General features: G+C 44.1%; 1 protein-coding gene across 6 annotated transcripts in view; it reads right to left on the bottom strand.

Moving 5' to 3' along the window:
- Positions 1 to 19,030, bottom strand: part of LOC111871434 — a 297,382-nt gene that overhangs the window by 13,859 nt on the left and 264,493 nt on the right. For 3 of the 6 annotated variants that reach the window (XM_023864549.2, XM_023864548.2, XM_023864551.2), the window contains one exon: positions 740 to 934. In XM_023864549.2, the coding sequence (XP_023720317.1) occupies positions 740 to 934 (195 nt within the window). Of the gene's footprint in view, positions 1 to 739; positions 935 to 5,736; positions 5,831 to 10,080; positions 10,725 to 11,582; positions 11,782 to 19,030 lie in introns of those variants that run through there. The other 3 variants (XM_023864553.2, XM_023864554.2, XM_023864552.2) reach the window with 3 other exon arrangements.

Raw genomic sequence — 19,030 nt, 5'->3', positions numbered from 1 at the left:
TCTGGTCCATCACACTAGTTAACTATTGTGAAATGATGTGAAAACACTGTCCAGTGTGACACAGTATATATTAGTTTATATAGTGCCTTTACATGTTTTGGTCAGTTGTGCCCATCTTCAGAAGGAAATAACAATATGCTAAGGAACTATTATTACATGTTTCATAGTATATAAGCTTAAAGTTTTGTATAAAGATTTTTAATTAAGTTAAAAATATATCATTAATGTTCCTAATTTTCAAAATCTCAAAATGCTCAAGTTTGTGTCTCTATGCCTCTTCTGTGAAAACAGGACATTGGGGTGTTATCTGTTGTCCTCTGAGGTCCAGGCAGCCATGTTTCACCCCTTTTTTATATGATTGGTTAAGTATCTGCAACTATATTATAGGTATTTTACATAATAGTGTATGTACTTAATATTTCTTTGACTGCAATTTTTATTTGAATTCTATGTGGTGTGTTCCTACCTGTGTTGTTGTTAAGTTGTTTCTCCTTTCATTGTGTATTGAGGTCTTAATAGAACATACAAAAGGAGGGGGGGGACGCTGCCCGGACCTCAGAGGATGGCAAATAACACCCTAATTTCCCATTTTCACAGAAGAGGCACTTTCAACGGACCATGCGGTGTTATATTCCAGAAGATAGAACTCTTCATAGCAACCAGTGGGAGAACCTCAAATCCTACTTCTTCAGGGATCTGATCTGGATTATGGACCAAATATATAAGCAAGTGGGCTCACTTGGTCCGCACGGAGTCCGGCGATGGTGGTCTCCGTGACTCCAGGCTGTCCATGGCGTGCCATTCATTGAGGCAGGAACGGTCAGACTCAATACGCTGCTCATAGTAACTGACCCAGTCGTGTGTAAGCCCTCCCAGGAAGTAGTTCTGCTCCCGAGCCTTGGAGCTCACCTTATGCAGGGTTTGCAGAGCTGACCTGTAACAAGGTATAATTAACAATTTAGACACAATTAAGCATTCCTGGTTTGTTTAGCACTTCCAACAGCTCAACTTATACAGCACCGAATGATACAACCGTTCAATTACAAAAGAAGCAGTGTCTGAATTTTAGGAACTATTCCAGCACTTGGATGGGGAGACAGAAAAGCTACAGAAAACCTCAATTAATATGCAGTCTCCAGATGAGATTTTAAACTCGAAACTCCCAAATACATAGGAGTGAAATTCATTCATCTGCAGCAAAGTCAAAGTCAAAGTTATGTTATGACCGATGGTCAGTTGACCAGTCTGTCTTGGTGTCAAGGACCCCTCTGGGGTTTATGACCAGATTTTTATTACTGTCAGACATTTTCGGGTTTGTTGATGTGGGGCACTCTCTCTGATGAGAGGATGGGTCTGCCGTTTACAATTGCTGCTGGCCCTCGCCAGCACAGTCATTCTTGGGTCCGAGTTCCATGGGACTCACAACCATATTTTACTGCCTCAGATTCGAGGCTCCCCCAACCTGTAGGGCCAGGTCCCCGTATTTATATCCCCAAGAACACGGTGCCACAGTTATAACCCCAGGCACAGGGTTGACCACCAGCAACATTTGGGTGAGACAACTAAATATCAAACATTTCCCCCTTGAAGTACATGTAAGAATTTATCTCTGTACAATATAAGAATTCACTTCACACCTTGCAGAATACACACTGCCTCTCAATTACAGAGATAAACAAGTTAACATAATTTAAGGAACAAATTTCTGTTCACCGTGAGAATAATACAGAGCCCCTAAATACAGCACAGTTTCCATAATGTGTATATATTAACCGTCTTTTAGTGCCTACAATTTCACTTGTCACTTCACGTACACAGCCACATAAAGACACAGGATATACACAATTAAAACATCAGAAGGACTCCCATAGCGGATGAATGGCGTTACAAACGAGTTTGATATACGACATGTAAGATGATAGATCTTAAAAAGTTTTAATATATAAATTTTATTATTGAATAACGACAAACACACATTTTATATAATTTTATAAATGGACACTTGATGGCAGGCAGTGCAATGGTTTAACGTGATTAATACACCTGAGAATGGCAGAATGATGCCGAAACATGTAGTGTGAAGTGACAAGTGAAACTGTATGGACTAAAAGACCGTTAATATATACGAGGGGGTACCCAAAAGAAACCGAAATTATTTTTTTTAAACTTATTTATTCAAATTTTAAGCACAAACCTTCAATCTCCTTCAAAGTACTCTCCACTTACACTAATACACTTGTCTAGTCTTTTATTCCATTTTTCAAAACATTGTCTAAATTCATCTTTTGAGATGCTTAACAGCGCCTCCGTCGTTTTTTCCTTTCATGTCTCTTTTCATTCGAGGAATCAAGAAAGAGTCGCACGGGGCAAGGTCGGGTGAGGAATAGGGGTCATACCATTTTTGGTCAAGAATTGTCGTACAGACAGGGCTGCGTGAGCAGGGGCATTGTCATGATGGAAAAACCAGTCACCCGACTGCCACAAATCTGGCCGCTGAGCTCCAAGTCACTCCCGACAGCTCCACAATTTCTTCAATGGTCCGTCGTCGATCTTCCTTGATGATTTCACGAATTGTTTCAACGTTTTCATGTGTTCGGGCCGTGCTAGGACGACCAGAACGAGGTTTGTCATCATTTGACATTTCACCATTTTTGAAACGGGAAAACCACTCAAACACTTGAGTTTTCCCCATAGCATCGTCCTTGTACGCAGTTTTTAACATTTCAAGAGTTTCTGTTCCACTTTTCCCGAGCAAAATGCGGAATTTCACCGCCGCACGCTGTTCACGAAAATCAGCCATTGCAAAAACGACGATCACACAAAACAGTTGTCACTTTAAACTCTGCCGAAACTAGTCCTTACCTTCTGAAGCAACGGTAGTCGGCTTATCGACTCAGGAATGTTAGCTCTATGCGCTCATAGCGGCAAAACGTGGTACTACAAAAGCTCTGCCCACAAAAAAATTAGTTCGGTTTCTTTTGGGTACCCCATCGTACACATTATGGATATGAATCAGTGCAACAGGACGCTAAAATACAACAGCACAGTTTATTACAGTTACTGCTGGTCTGTATCAGTTAGTAAAGCATAAAAGTTTTGAGGTTTGCATGGCAATGAAAGTTCAGATTGTGGCTTACTAGACTGTGATGCTTAGTAGTTCTACAGGTAAGTACCACTGTCAATCTTGAAGAAGAAGGCAATATATTCCTATCTTACTTGTACCTACAAGACTATACTGTGTCACAACACAGAAGACCAAACTCTGAACACTACAATAACAGTCAGATGGTCATTACCAGGGCCCAGATTTTGATGACATATCTTCTTTTTTTCCTTGTATCCTATTCGATGCTCTTAAATATATAAATCTTGGATACGAGCTGCTGGTTACAGAAATGTAAATTTTATTAGGTAATTTTTTGACATTTTTAGGTTTAAGGTCATTTTTGGGGTAATTTTTTTGGACTTTTAAGGGTATTTCTTGTCATTTTTGACCATTTTAGGGAATTTTTCTTCATATGTTTTCTGAAATGTGAATAACATGGAAGCGAAGTGTTCTTTCTTTTCTCCTTTAGGTCATTTTTCTGGATTTTTTTCGGTCATTTTATAAATATTTTCAGGTCATCAAAATCCGGGCCCTGCATATTACATTTCTGGGTCATATTTTAGGTAATTTTTCTGGATTTTTTTCGGTCATTTTATAAATATTTTCAGGTCATCAAAATCCGGGTCCTGGTCATTACACTACTAAAAATGATCCTAGTTATCATGACATATGGTATTCATCACAGAAATAAATTTCTTGGTCGCATGTGCAAAATACTTAGAGGACACGATATACCGGGATCCAAGATGCACAGAGAACAGATTCCCTCTACATTCCTTCTGGACTTCTGTCATAAGAAAAGTACATGTCATATGAATCCCCATATCAACAACAGATTAAAGATGAGTTGAATTAATACAGGTTTTGGATAACCTTTATGTCACCTTCTCATAATAGCATTTTTCATTTATGCATTTTTTTTTATATTTAATCTTTGTTACTCATACTGAGTTTGTATATTGACAAAATCAACAATGTATATCCAGATTTAAAACAAAAACTTAGGGATGACGAAACAATCAGAATAAGTACTGATATGGAATCAGATATCCCTACAATTAAATAAATACTATATTATATTTAAGCATCCTGTTACATTTCACACTTCTATATGTATAATATAAACTCCGTCGTAAATGTAACACTTTATTGTAGTTCTTGTCCCCTTCTTTCACACTACATGTTTCGGCTGCAACCGGCCATCATCAGGGGTATTTCACTTCACGTGGCTGTCACACTGCACTCAATATTAACATTTAAACTCCAGATTTCCAATTGTTCATTGGGTGCCGATTGACGACAGAGCACTGAACAACTGGAAGTCTGGAGTTCCATTCCACTGGGACGACTCGTCAATATGTTTTTTTTTCTGTCTAATTGTAGGGAGATATAATTCTATATCAGTGCTTACACACACACATATATATATATATTTTTTTTTTTCACGACTTACGAGGTGACTACAGACGGTGTTTGGGCTGGTGAATGGATTTATTGACCACTTATATACACAACTCGGAACTAGAGGCATTTAACAATGCCACCGCTGTTCTCCACACTTTACAAATCACTAGACCACACGCTAAGGCTACTCTGTCTGCTTTCACAAATCGTTTCCTGGTAACGAATCTTAACAATGGGGAATCTTCAGCTTCTGTGGTCACGCCGTTGCCAGCTGGTTAGTTAATTATAGCGCTATCCTTCTCAGCCTCCCTTGCAGAACTCAACTCTTAACTGACTGGGTCACAAGTCAGTTACTTTACGATTGGAGGTTTAACGCCAGTCAGGTCGTCTTGGCGACAAGCCCCTTGAGTATCACGATCAGTAATTTTAGTTTCCAACTTAACACTTGAGGCTATTGGGTCTGTAATTTACAATCGCTGCTGATCCTCGCCAGCGTAGTCATCTTCAGATTCGAGTCCCGCGGCACTCACGACATTTTACTGTTTCAGATTTGAGACTCTCCAAACCTGGAGGACCAGGTCCCCTTATTTATATAGTAGGGTGGCCCAGTTATACCCCCAAACTGGGTTCCCTTTTCGATGCCTCCTACGACTGGCAGGGCTACGGTGGAGGTATTCGACCCCGCCTCCACACGGGATGACTCAACTAACTGGGTTGCCCCAGTTGTCTTCAAGATAACTCCTCGGCACAGACCACACAGAAAACACTCCCGCTTTCATTGTTGCAGTCCAACTGCTGCAACTGCCTAGTAGCAACAACGCGTTTCCCGAACCCATCTCGCGGTAACTGCATAACAACGGCTGCCCACGCTGCTATATACTATACACACACACGTATATGGGTTTACGTTAACTCTGGCTGTCTGAAGGCAGAAGTGTGTCCACTACGGTTTAGTGCCAACGCCAAGGCACCTACGGCCATGGGTCCCTCCACGATTTCTTCCTGGAGAGAGAGCCAGTATTCTAAGTGGAGGCAACTAAAAGATTTGTTTACAAACTTACAGTTAAGTCATTTCGGATTATTTTTGCTGACTGCTCTAGAGTACTTGGGATAAAAGAATTTTTCTAATAATTTTGCTTTCTTGTATTAATATGTTATATATTCTTTTGTGTTTTCAATTTTGATCTTTTCGAAAATATATCCATGAGAATGACCACCGTACCTACCGGTGCTCATGTCCACAGCTTGAGATGACAGCCATGCCATTCCACTTTCTGTCAGAGAACACAGAACACTTCAGAAACTCATTACGTGGCGATCTTCGGAACTGTATGAGTGCACACTACGAACCCAACACCTGCTGCCATCCGACGTAGCACTGACCACTTCCTTGACACAAAGCATTCTTATCAACATCCTTCCTTCTGCCACGTATCCCGTCGGCTTCCTTTTGTCCTCTAAGTACGCAGTGCATTTGTTTTCATCACTTCAAGCATGACAACTAGCATTGCCAGAGACGATTCTTAACTTACCGTACTTCCTTCCTTGGACAGGGAGGAAAAAGGCAGGCTTCTTAGATCCTGTCTCTCAGTTTTCGAACCAGATGACCAGTTTTTGCTAAACGTAGTATGAGAGTTATATCACTCGAGATCACCCCAGATGAATGCTATTTTATCTTCCAAAGTCGGTAATAACAATATGACGGTCGCACAACATCGCGATTGCATGAAACTGTGTACTGACCTTTCGGTTTGATGGCGATCGTTAATGACACTGCGAAGATACGTATACGAAAACTGGTATGGAGATAGGTAAAAAATGACTACAAATTCTCTATGAAATATAGATCACAAGCATGGAACTACAGGAACTTAATAACGCTATCGCTGATCTCCACACTTTACAAATCACTAGCACATGCTAAGTCTTCTCCCTCTTCACTAGACGTTTCCTGGCAACGGATTTGAACAACAGAGATTCTTCAGCTTCTGCGCTCACATCGTTGCCCGCTGGTTAATACTCTACAACTGAAGTCGTTGTCAAAGTCAAAGTCACATTGCGGCTGACGGTCAGTCAGTAAATCTTGGCGTCGAGCATGGCCAGATATTCTTTGACAATTATGGCCTTGTTTCTATGGGGAGCCCTCTCTGACGAGAGGACGGGTGTGCCATTTGTACATACTGCTGGTCCTTGCCAGTGCAGTCTTTCTCGGGTCCGAGTCCTTTGGGACTCGCGACCATATTTTACTGTCTCAGATTTGAGACTTCCCTTTTCATCACCTCCTACGACTCGCAGGGGAACCGTGGAGGTATTCGATCCCGCCTCCACACGGGTCTCCAAAGTATCCTCCTTACATCTCGGCATGGACCACATAGAAAACATCGTTCTTCTATTGTTGTGTTGGTGTTCGTTGTAGCGGAAACGTGTTTACCGAGCCGTTGCCCAGAAACAGGGTTTGTAATCCCGTTTATTAAGAATCTGCTGACCTAGCAAGGGGAGTTGTTTTGAGACCGTTACCCAGCAACGGGTCTACATGCTACAATATTAACATCAGATACTAAAATTGAAGAGTTCTATCTTCTGTGAAATAACGCTGTGTAGCCTTCTGAAAGCCAACTGACTTATCAAAATAACACGTCGCCTCCATCTTCACGGTTGAAGAGTAAGCTTCCATCATGCTGGTTTCTTTCTTGGCTTACTCTTCAACCCTAATGATGGAGGCGACATATTCCTCCGAAACATCAGTAGTTTCATCGGATTACATGGTATTATATCCCAGAAGACATGACTCATAACCACCGTTGTGAAAACCAAAAATCCTAAAAAAAAAATAAAATTGTTTTTAAAAAGAATACTTCTGTCCTGAATATTACAGGGAGCCCAATAATAAATAGTCTTATATGGTTTAAATGTAAATATGTGAAAATAACAACTTCTGGCTGTCTCCCCATTTGAAAAAATCCTGGCGACGCCAACGTTTGTAAATCAACGATAACAAACATGACGACGACGCGAAACTTTGATGCCATGTTCGACAGTTTTAACGTGTACAAAATCTGTATTTCGCTAACTAGTTCTTCTCCAAAAGAAAATGTTTTTACACCACTCCTGTTTTTATTAAGACTGGCAATCGTTTTTAATACATTTACAGGCGCATGCCATCACAATTAAGGCTCGACTTTCACTCGACACGCTAATCCATGAGCTACATTTCATTCTACTGCTGGACTACAAATTTACATTACGGTACTAAAAACAAAAGATTTGTAAAACTGCAAATGCATGCAACAGTAATGTGACCTTTATGAACATCGTTCGCAACTCCCTGCTTCACTTCGTATTTCGTCGAGACTGCCGCTAGTCACTCTCAGTGACAATCACTTCGCAAACCTGAGTACCTTGAAATCGACTGCGCAACTTTCAGTAACTGGACATCGGACCAGGCATAAGCCTGGTAAGCCCATGAAGTGGTACTCAGGCAGGGCCATACCATTCCTAAATCCGCTCTTCGCAAACCATCACGGCTCCTGAAGACAACGTCAGCACACAAATGTCTGCGAGCAGATGGTCTCCTCTGATGTCCCCTGGAGCGAAATGGATCTGAAGTGGAAGCAACCTCATCAAGGACACCTCCACACGCGGCCCACCACCACGTGTTGGTTACTAGGTCCGTGACCTTGGGTACAATCCGGAGCCAACATGTCTGCTTGTCCCTCAACATTTTGTACAGTGAGATTTTTTCTGGGGCGGGGGCGGGGGGGACAAACGCGCGCAGTGGCGGAACTGTGGGACGTTTCTTCCGCTCGGTCGGGGCCGACCCATAAAGCTAGTCTAGAAAATTCAGTACACAATACAAACATCATCCAGCGAGAAGTATCTTTACCCGCTGAAGGATACTATTTAAGTTCGTTTTCCTTTGACGGAGAAAGATCGCCATGTCGTCATTGTGCGTCTTTCGAATTTCTGAACCAACTGACCAATTTTTATGAAATTTGATACGAACGACATGCCAACCTCATACTTTTCAATGTACTAAATCTCTAATAACATGGAGTTCATCGTTATATTTAAAAATTCAGTTCCTCACTCACTCACTCAGGGAACTGAGCCCTCCTTGAGAAGCCGCCACTTCTGCAGCTACTCATGAGCTTCCCAGCATTTTATGGAGAGCGATGGTTCATTACCGTGTTCACAAGAGCCCTACATTCGTCCATATCCTGAGCCAGATCAATCCAATCCATACCATCCTATCTAAGATCCACTTTTAATATTGTCCACCCACCTACGCCTTGGTCTTCCCAGTGGTCTGTTTCCATCTGGCTTTCCCACCAATATCCTCTTCTCCCCCATTCGTACTACATGCACTACCCACCTCATCCTACTTACTGTTAGTTCCTCGGAACTCTAGCCGTAGTAGAGGGGTTATACCATTTCTCGCGGGGCTAGTGGAGCAATCTTATCAGCTTACGTCAACGTGGGCACTACCAGTTTGTGAATGTAGCGTCTTGGGGTGTGGTCAGGTGTATAGTACATTGTGTTGCTTGTTAGTTTGTACCAGTCATAGGGATTGTATTACGTGGTGTTCATCACGGCACACCGACAATCGCACGGAACAATTCATAGTGAGGCCAGGGAAGTAATAGCTAATGTTTTCCGCTCGGGGAGTAGCTCTGAACGCCACCACAGCAAGCGTACAGCTTCGCGCGCTCCACAACAGTGTTTACCTTTCCGCGCGGCTCAAGTTACGAGGCACTGACTTTATCATTCTAATTATACTTGGAGAGGAGTATAAGTTATGAAGCTCCTCATTATGATCACAGAAGGCAAAAGTGCTTCAATTACAAATATCAGCCGGTTAGTGCTGTTTATATCACTGTTCTTTCAAGGATTAGTATAGGGTCATGAAATGGTACTGTGTGGCAACTGCCGGCAACTACGTATGTTGTTGGATCTTCGAAACATGTTAGCGGCTGCACGAACTCCACATTAATATTTCAGTATGATAATGAAACGAGCTAGGCACTGATATTTGGAATGGCAATAATGATAAACATACCTACATATCCCATTTGGAATACTGTTTATAAATTCACAAATTATAAACATGGAGCCAGTACAGAATTTCAGGGTTACATAAAGAAAACTATGATAAATAAAACCTGAAAATAAACCCAGCAAATTCAGTTTAGGCAGAATTTATATTTAGGGCACAATGCAACAGGGAGCTAGGTTTCATTGGCTCTGTCTGGACCTTGCTGTACTTGAACGCTGTCACTTGCATATGGACATTTCTCAGCAGATTCATAAGGACGCACTAACTTGAAAAATGAAGATCGATTGTAACAGATTTTCACGTCACAATCATAAAGTGTATCTCTAGTGTTGTATGAGACTAGACCGCGGTGCAATGACTCAAAACTGGTCATGAATACAGCCTTACACACCATTTCAGACGTGAAAAACCACTGAAATACGCAACTAACCATACAATTTTCCGATACGAATGGCATAAAATATGCAATGAAAAGCTGACGCTACGGAAAGAGTAAGAATAAAGACCTGAAACCAACCTCAACGAAAGCCACACCCTTGGTCCGCTTCTTGTGGTGATCTTCAACCCCGTGACATACCCTCGTGACGACCATTCATATTTGTACACACGTCACATTGTTAGGACATTTAGAATGACACCAGATCGCGCAATATTGTGACCAGCAGCACCACGCCAAGCCACTCACTACAGCGCATACATCATCACCTTGGATCTGCAGTGGCGTGGCCTCCGTCAGCCTGCTCTTTCCTAAAATGGCCAACCGGAATGGATGTAGTCCGACCAGTCTCCATTATCAACTCCTCCAACTTCATACCAAAGTCAAACGGATAACTGAACAATCAACAAGTCTTCGGTCCGTAAGTATCACAGTATTGACAGACATGGGTTCACAACAAAGTCTTGGATGACCAACTGCGTCGATATGGGGTTGGTACCCAGCGCTTCGGAAACTGTTCCTGTTTCCATCATCACGGATTCGTGTGATGTGTGTCCCATCCTCTCGGTGCTTACCAAAGAGTGAGAATACGAAGTCTCCGAAACACTTCATACAGGCCGTGCCATAGCTTAGGAAGTTAGTCACCGGCCTCCCACCACAATGATCCCAGTTCGAGCCCACGTCACGTCATGTGGGATTTGTGGCGGGCAAAGTGGCACTGGGGCAGGTTTTCTCAAAGTACTTCTGTTTCCCCTGCCAATTCTCATTCAACCGACTGTTCCACACTCATCATCATTATCATCCGGGGCTGGTACAACAAGCCAATTTGTGGCCGACGTACCAAGTGGACTCAGTCTCACCCCATCCCAAGAAAAAAATAAAAAATCTAAACACTTCACATAACTAACTCCATGGCCCTTCTTGAGAAGTCGCCACTTGTCCAGTTACTCACGAACTTCACAGCATTTTATGGAACCAGAAGGTTAAGATCTAAAAGTTTATGACAATAGTACATTAGTACAAATATTATGATTCTGGGCATTATCCATCTTCCTGTTTCAATTTCAAAACACGACGTCTCGGAGACTGGATTCTGTTTCCGTCTTCGGGTAAACCCACTGAGATGGACCCAGTCGATAGAGCCAGTCCCTACTCTGGACCAAAAGGTTCATTACCGTGTTCACAAGGGCCCTTCGCTGGTCCCCTTCCCGAACCAGTTCAATCCAATCCACACAGTGAAGAAAAATAAAAATAAAAACAAAAAAGCATGGTACGCAACTGTTTCACCACAGAACATAACCTAAATTACGTGAAAAGACGATAAAATTCGGGCACTACACAATCAATTCATAACTAGGACACAAGATCCTCACTTATGCAAGTGGTCTCGAATACAGATGTGTCAAACCTTAATGTTAACTGAATTTCCGGATCTAACATCTATACCACATGACGCATTCTGATCACACACAGAAATATTGCATTGTACGCACGCTCATGACGTCACCACTCGGCGAAATATTATAATTTACTATCACATCCACATTTCTTTTTAATTAAAATGACACAATAATGATACGAACCCTGAGAAAGACCTCCCCATGCTGTGTCCATACAGTGAAGTGTGGGTCAGACCAACCTCGACCGGTGCCAGTGGGCTGCGAGGCTTATCTAAGAATACACCGACACGTCCGTACCGCACTGACACACTACACAGCTCGGCAAACTGTCCTGCCACATAAGTAGACTACGAAAGTTAAAACACATTGTAAAGATTTTGCACAAGCAAGCAAATTATAAGGAGGCGTTTATATAAAAGCGAGGGAAGCCCAGAATGGAAACGAGTGGGGAGGGTTGTGAGTTTTATTACACATGTTGGGGCGACCTTATTTAGTCACGGTCCATGCGTGGGTAGGCCAAGTAGGAGGACGGTACTCTGTGCAGGAGAGCGAGACACAAAGTTGCGAACCTATCAGAACAAAAAACGACAGAACACCGCAGACAACTTATTCTCGATAAAAGTGAGTCGAGTGAAGCGCACCTAGTTGAGCGTGTGTAATCATTATGTCCACAGAGAGAGTTTCAAGCATGCTGCAGAATGCTGATAGCTGTCGGAGAAACGTATCCAAATATGGACTGGAATTGGAAAACATTCACACAAACGGGACCTCGACCATGATGGAGTTTGAGAACCGTCAGACGGCTTGTTATGAACATCCACAAGGTCAAACCTTGGCCGAACCTAACTCTGATACCGCCATTCAAACTGTACAATAGACGTAAGTGACCTTATGAAGGAGCTGGGATAGCTCAGTCGGTATAGCGACGGGCTACGGGCAACATGGCCGGGTTTACATTCCCGGCACTGCAACATTTTTCTCTTAACCACAGCCTCTGCCTCCTATCGAATGGATACTGAGAGTAAAGCGGCCGGGCCGTGAAGCTCACCACTCAACTCAATCTACAGCCGAGGTCAAGAAAGGTGGAGCTATACTTCCACTCCCCCATACGTCTTCATGGCGCAGTGCTTAACTGGCAACCATTTATGAAAGTGATGACTATCAGCTTGTGGGATTTGATGCCGTGTAGTCTAGTAGAAGTTTGCCGATATTTCGTAGGAACGTACGACCTCCATCGTCAGGACTGAAGAAGCCAAACACTTCGTATGTTAAAACTGATTTGAAAACGTAACCGCCCTTGACTAGCAAGAGGCATTCCTTACCATACAAGAAAGAATAATATGCATGTTTCTGCGAGTTCGAGTGACCTGCCTCCCACACAAGCTCGGGGAAACCACATCGCTATATCTAGTAGCCAACGTCACTTTCCTCTTTTGCCGGCCGGCTACTCCACATTGACTGCTGACACTTGTCCAAACCGTAACGCCGTTAAGCTTACGTCCCTAACATTCCACACTTTCGCAACGAATTTTATCAGCGACACTGATATCACCTGAAACTGAACAAAATGCAGTGCACTTGTCACGCCATCCGTCACACTGTACTGTTGCACTGTTGGATCTCACAGCGCTGCCTACGAAGCTACGAATGAGACACCGTGTCGTCTGGTCAAGTTCACTGGCGTTTCAGAGGAACATACTGCCTTCTTCAGGGTCTGAGAGTAATCCAAGCAAGTAGATATCAAGAAGCAGGCGGCAAGCAGAGCCGTGATGCTTGGCTTACTCTTCAACCCTGAAGATGGAGGCAGTATATTCTTCTCATGGTGGATTTTACCGGACTGAACAGTGTCATTGGAAGACATGGGTCTATCCTCACATATGTGGTTTTGAATTTATGTGCCATGCTTTTGTTTGGATGGATGTCGGGCAGTTATTGGTCGAAGTCCATAAAGAATTAAGCGGTAACATGAGGTGCAGTTTGGGGCACGTTGTAGCGTAGTTGGCTGAAGCACTATGCTGCAAGAAGGATGGTCGCGGGTTCGATTCCGAATGAGGTTACTGGATTTTTCAATCGACTTAATCCTTCAAACAGCACTGTGGCCCTGGGGTCGACTCAGTCTGTAAGACGAGTACCAGGAATCTTCCTGGGAGGTAAAGTGCGTCCGGCGCGTAAGGACGACAACCTCACCTCCATCTATGAGCCGACTGTCTAGATAATGTGGGAGCCTCGATGTCTCACAACCCTATGGGCCTCCACGGCCTGTTAAGAGAGGGAAATGAGGTGCATTTCTGAATTACGTACCGAAAAGAGAACTGAAGCACTTCACGACGGTTCAAGTTGATACAGATGTGTCAGTATTTTTAACAAATACGGCTGACAGCCCGAAAAGATTTCATCACGCGGCGATCAAATCCAAAAATCCATATTCCATATATGTTACCTACAGAGAGCACTAGTATGTTGCCACAGAGTTATACAGCACTGAGTAAGTGGGTCAGATTTCAGACTGCATTACCCACACTTCGTTCTTTGTTAACAAAGGCCTATATATGAAGCACACAACTGGCTCCTGACAGGTGCCGGGTTAGCGCTGGCTGGCTACAGGCTCGACGACCGAGAGGTCGGAGTTCGAGTCCCGGTAGGGTGAATAATTTTCTCTTCGCCGCGTTGCCCAGACCGGCTCTGAGGGCTCTTTCCCCTGGGGTAAAGCGGCCGGGGCGTGAAGCTGACCACTTACCGCCGACTAGTGCCGAGGTCAAGAGAATGTGGATCTATACATCTGCTCCCCCATACGCCTTCACTGCATAGTGCTTAATTAGTAAGCACAGAGACAACTTTACCTCTACTGGCTACTGAGATCCCGGCACTCAAACACAAGGAAAATAACCGTCACGTTTAAGCAACACCGAACTGTCTCTTAATAACAACACGTCTTCTCCCTTTGCCTGGATAACACACGCACACCGTTTCTCAAGATACGGGACTATAAGTAAGGTTGCCTGTATTCTCTCTGGCAGGACTACACTTTGCACTGACATTGCCTTTCTAAATACAGCAGCTGTTACTCTGTCCTCTCTGTTATTAAGACATCCTCCGCGGCTAACACATCTTGTTAACTCGACCCACGTTTCTTTACCAAAAGGAAAACACACAAACAGTTCTTTCCCCATTTCATTACCAGCGAGACACACGCAGACAGAAGACATCTCACACGCGTACTTACTGTGAACACGAAAATAGCCGATCACAACGGCCGCGCGGTCTAAGGCATGAACTGTCTTCGCCCGCTCAAACACTGGGATCGTGGGTTGGAATACCACTCAAGGCATGGATGTGTGTGTGTGTAGGCAGCGGCCTTGCGACGGGCTGATCCCCAGCCCGAGGACCAACAAAAGGGCTGTACAGCCATAGGCAGATAGGTGTCACGAAAATACATAGTACGATCTCCTCCCTCAGTGACAGGCCATGAAAACGGAACGACGTGTCGAAGTGGTCTGCTTTCCTGCTTCGTATTGAGAACGTACAAGAATCGAATCCGGTAACCGGATATTTTGAGATAGTTCCTCGAAGTTTCTCTTCTACCTTCAAGATGGATGCATCATGTTCCTCCGATGCTGTTACCTATCAACCATGCTTCATGGAGTCACATCTTCATACTGTTGTGAGAATCTGGTATCTCACAGGACAGGACCCACCGCAACAACAAAACGTCGCTTTTCTAGAGAACTTTTTTTAATGTCTCCTATTTTTTTTTTGCAATAAGCAAACGGTGGGATCATATAATATTGGCTTGTAGGAGGCTACTCATTAGTAGACGCCTTTCGTACAATAATCAATACAGATTAGTTGTGTTTGCAGGAGTAGAACTTACATCTAACTTACATCTATAACCTTAATCTAGCTTATAAACTAAATATAATGCCTAGAATCTGCCCGGCAGAGCATTTGGCGCGAAGCGTTTAAGTCTTCTGTTCCGAATCGGCTGGCTCATGAGGTCTGTTGCTAGTGCGTTTGGATGCTGGTTAAGTCTGTTACTATATTTAACACTATGTTGTTTTATTTCTTCTTTGACTAAATGTCACTTCAATGGTTTCCTCAGTGGCTGACGAAGGAAATTCTTCATCCCGTATGCCGGTGATTACAATATTTTCATCATCGAGCCAGCGCGTCGCGCGCCTTACAATTACGTATACATTATTTACACAGCTGGACGATAACGCATCTGGTGTACATAGCTATGTTTATCTGTAGATATTGGGGGCAAGCGGTGGCGTACTTGGTTGAGGCACTATGCTACAAGCCAGAAGGTTGCGGTTTCGATTCCTGATGAGCTCACTAGATTTTTTCAATTGACCTAATCCTTCCACCAGCACTTTGGCCATGGGGTCGACTTAGCCTCTAACAGAAATGAGTACCAGGAACCTTCCTGGGTGGTAAAGGGCGGATGGCCGGGGCGTAAGGCCGACAACATCACCACCATCTGTGAGCCAACTGTCTAGAAAATGTGGGAGCCTCGATGTCTCAGAACCCCATGGGCCTTCACGGCCTGTTACTGGGATAACTTTGCCTTCTACGAGGAATATCCGTTTCTGGTATGAGATATCTCTAACCCATGATAACATATAAGCGACAAAGTGATATATTTTTTATTATTCTTCTTCTTAATGGGGCGAGACTTGAGTCCACTTGGTACTGCGGCCACTATTGGCCTACTGTACCAGTCCCAGATGATAAACGATGGTGATTGTGGAGCATATGGTGGAATGAAGACTGGCAGGGGAAACCGAAGTACACGGAGAAAACCTGCCCCAACGCCACGTTGTCCACCACAAATCCCACTTGTCCAGACCCGGGCTCGAACCCGGGCCGCCGCGGTGCGAAGTGACACATAAGCTTCAGAATAAGTCCCAGTGCGACTGTACGAGTACAGCCGCAGCTGTAGGAATGAACTGTTGACTAGACTGCAACCACACTAAGCTGTTCCCCATGCAGGGTAGCATAGGTGCCGTTGGCTGCGAGACGACGCAAGTAACTTCTCTCGGAAGCAAGTTTCTAGCGTTACTTTCATACTTCTAATTTCCTCGAATAGCTCAGCAGTTATAGCGACGGGCTGGACGGGCCAGGTTCGATTCTCGGCATGGTCAAGATTTCTCTCTTCTCCACGTCGTTCAGGCCTGCTCCGGGGCCCACCCAGTCTCCTATATAACGGGTATCGAGGGCTCCTTCCCCATGCATAAAGCGTCTCTCTCTCTCTCCTCATGGCTCTACAGCCCTTGTGGACCTTGGCCGCTTTTGTCTTCAGTCACTAATACACGTGACAATACTTACTGCACCATTTTCACATACCAACTGCTAACTTTTCATGTCTTCTGAAAAGCGCGTATTATACAGGTACAAAATATTCAACATTCTGCCATTTAGTCTCACATGAATGAAAAGGCACGATGTACAGTAGCACTAAAGCGATACTTAAATACACGCTTACTCGACTCTGTTCATAAATTCCTACTGTCCAAGAATGACTCGTCCTTTCAATGGTTTGTGTAAACAGCACAGTTGACAGTATTGATACAGAGGATGTATTTTCAGTACCTTATGTGTAACCTTGGTGTATAAGCTTCAGCTGTACCGTGCATGCATAAGCTTCGTGTTTTTATGACTTATTCCACAACATACGCGTCATTTATGATTAACTTTGGATCCATGAAATGGAATGTAATGTTTGCGCGTAAAAAATTGTCCCTGTGCTTAATTAGTTAAGCACTAAGTCATGAAGACATATGGGGGAGTGAAGGTATAGCTCCAACATTAAACTCGGCCCCGGCAGCTTTACTCTCGGGTAAATCGCCCCCGGTACACATTCGACAGGAGGCTGGGTGGGCCCCACAGTCGATATTGACACTGTGGAGTAGAAAAATCTCATGTTCCAGCTGGGAATCGAATCCGGGCCGTCCACTCCGTAGCCTGTCACTGTACTGACTCCCTAATGGTTGTTATGTACGTTATTGAAGTCTTTGCTTAGCGTCAATACTACGCAACTTCCTAAACGACTGATATGAAATATTTGCTTTAATACATCATTTTCGTAGTCTCAAAACGGAACTGACGAAGAGAATCAGCCAGCTTGGTTCGTCTCTGACGCAAATACTGGATACAACACAGCAGCGGGCGGGCGGAAGGGGGGTATTGCTTCGCACCACCTGCTAGACCTGTTAATTTCCTCTTTGAACCGCCAGCGCTTTCCATAATGTGACAGTCCATTGTTCGTGTCCATATTGTCCCAAGAGTTGAAGGTGTGGGCTGTCGACAGCAAAGGGCAGTGGTGATGGACGCGTATGCATGAACAGCGGGGAGTACCCAAGATTCGTCTGGTGCGAGGCGAAAACCGGAAAAGCGGCTAGCTGAATATGTTATACCTTCCTTCTCTTCAACATACATCATGGTGCCAATGTTGTATGAACCAGAGATGCTGCAACATAGCGAGCACCGGGGAGGGATACTTAAGGGTCAAACGTCCTCACAGCGGTAACAGCCTTCTGAAAAGTGACGACGTGGAGTTTGGTAGATGTTTATCTATTCTTCTGCATTAAATAGCAGGTTCATTCGAAACGTCGGCAAGAATTCACCAGACTACACGGCATTATATCCAAGAAGACAGTAATCTTTATAGTATATTGCTGCATCTTTGGAAACAGCAGCTCCAAAGATACTGGCAGACAACTGACACTGAACTGCTTTCTTTACTCTGTATTCATGTTCCCTCATCCACAACGACAAATATAAATACAGTCCCATTCTCACTACACTGGAATTCACCCATGCCGCCGATCACAGTGGCCGCGTGGTCTAAGGCATGAACCGTCTTCGCCAGCTCGAATGCTGGGATAGTGGGTTCAAATCCCATTCGAGGTATGGATGTCTGTGTGCGTTTATCCTGTGTTTGTGTTGTCTTTTGTGTATGTAGCGGCCTTGCGACGGACTGATCCCCATCCGAGGTGTAATACCAACTGTGTATAGATTAAGAAACTCTTCCGTTTAGGTTCACTGACTCAAATGTTGTATGCACCTCTTATCTCTTCCGGCGTGCTACATGTCCCGCCTTCTCATCCGTTTCGTTTTGATCATCCTAACAATATACGGTAAAATGTACGGTTATCCTTCGGCCTAATTAATTAAGCACCACGCCATGACAATGTGTGGAAGAACGGAGGTATTGCTCCACCGTTCATTACCTTGGCCCTAGATGCTACAATCCTGAGTGGATCTTGGCCTTCTCCATGGTTTTGTGACACTAAACTTTCCGGGGTGGGATCGTTAGCCCCACGCCCAACCCCCAACCTGCAGGATCAAGGATTATACTTCGTCTGACCCCCACCCTTTGACCTGTCTGGCATGGGTGGCGCTACCAGAAGCTTACGCTCCCGCCAGCATAGATCTGCAGGTCACAGGGGTACGCACACCTCTCCACGGTGTGCCGGCTGTCCTTAACCCTAAATGATGAAGCTCCTCGTTGTGTAACTGTCTCGTCCTCAAGTTCTACTCAGCATCCCGATGTCAAACTGGCTCGATAGAGAAGGCGAACTCCATCAGGGGCAAGCCGGCGATGTCAGTTTCTGCTTCGTAACTTTCTA

Source organism: Cryptotermes secundus, unplaced genomic scaffold, assembly GCF_002891405.2.
Source record: "Cryptotermes secundus unplaced genomic scaffold, Csec_1.0 scaffold323, whole genome shotgun sequence".
In the NCBI taxonomy this organism is placed as follows: Eukaryota; Metazoa; Arthropoda; class Insecta; order Blattodea; family Kalotermitidae; genus Cryptotermes; species Cryptotermes secundus.
Note: the sequence above shows the minus strand (reverse complement) of the source record. Positions and strands in the feature narration are given on the sequence as shown.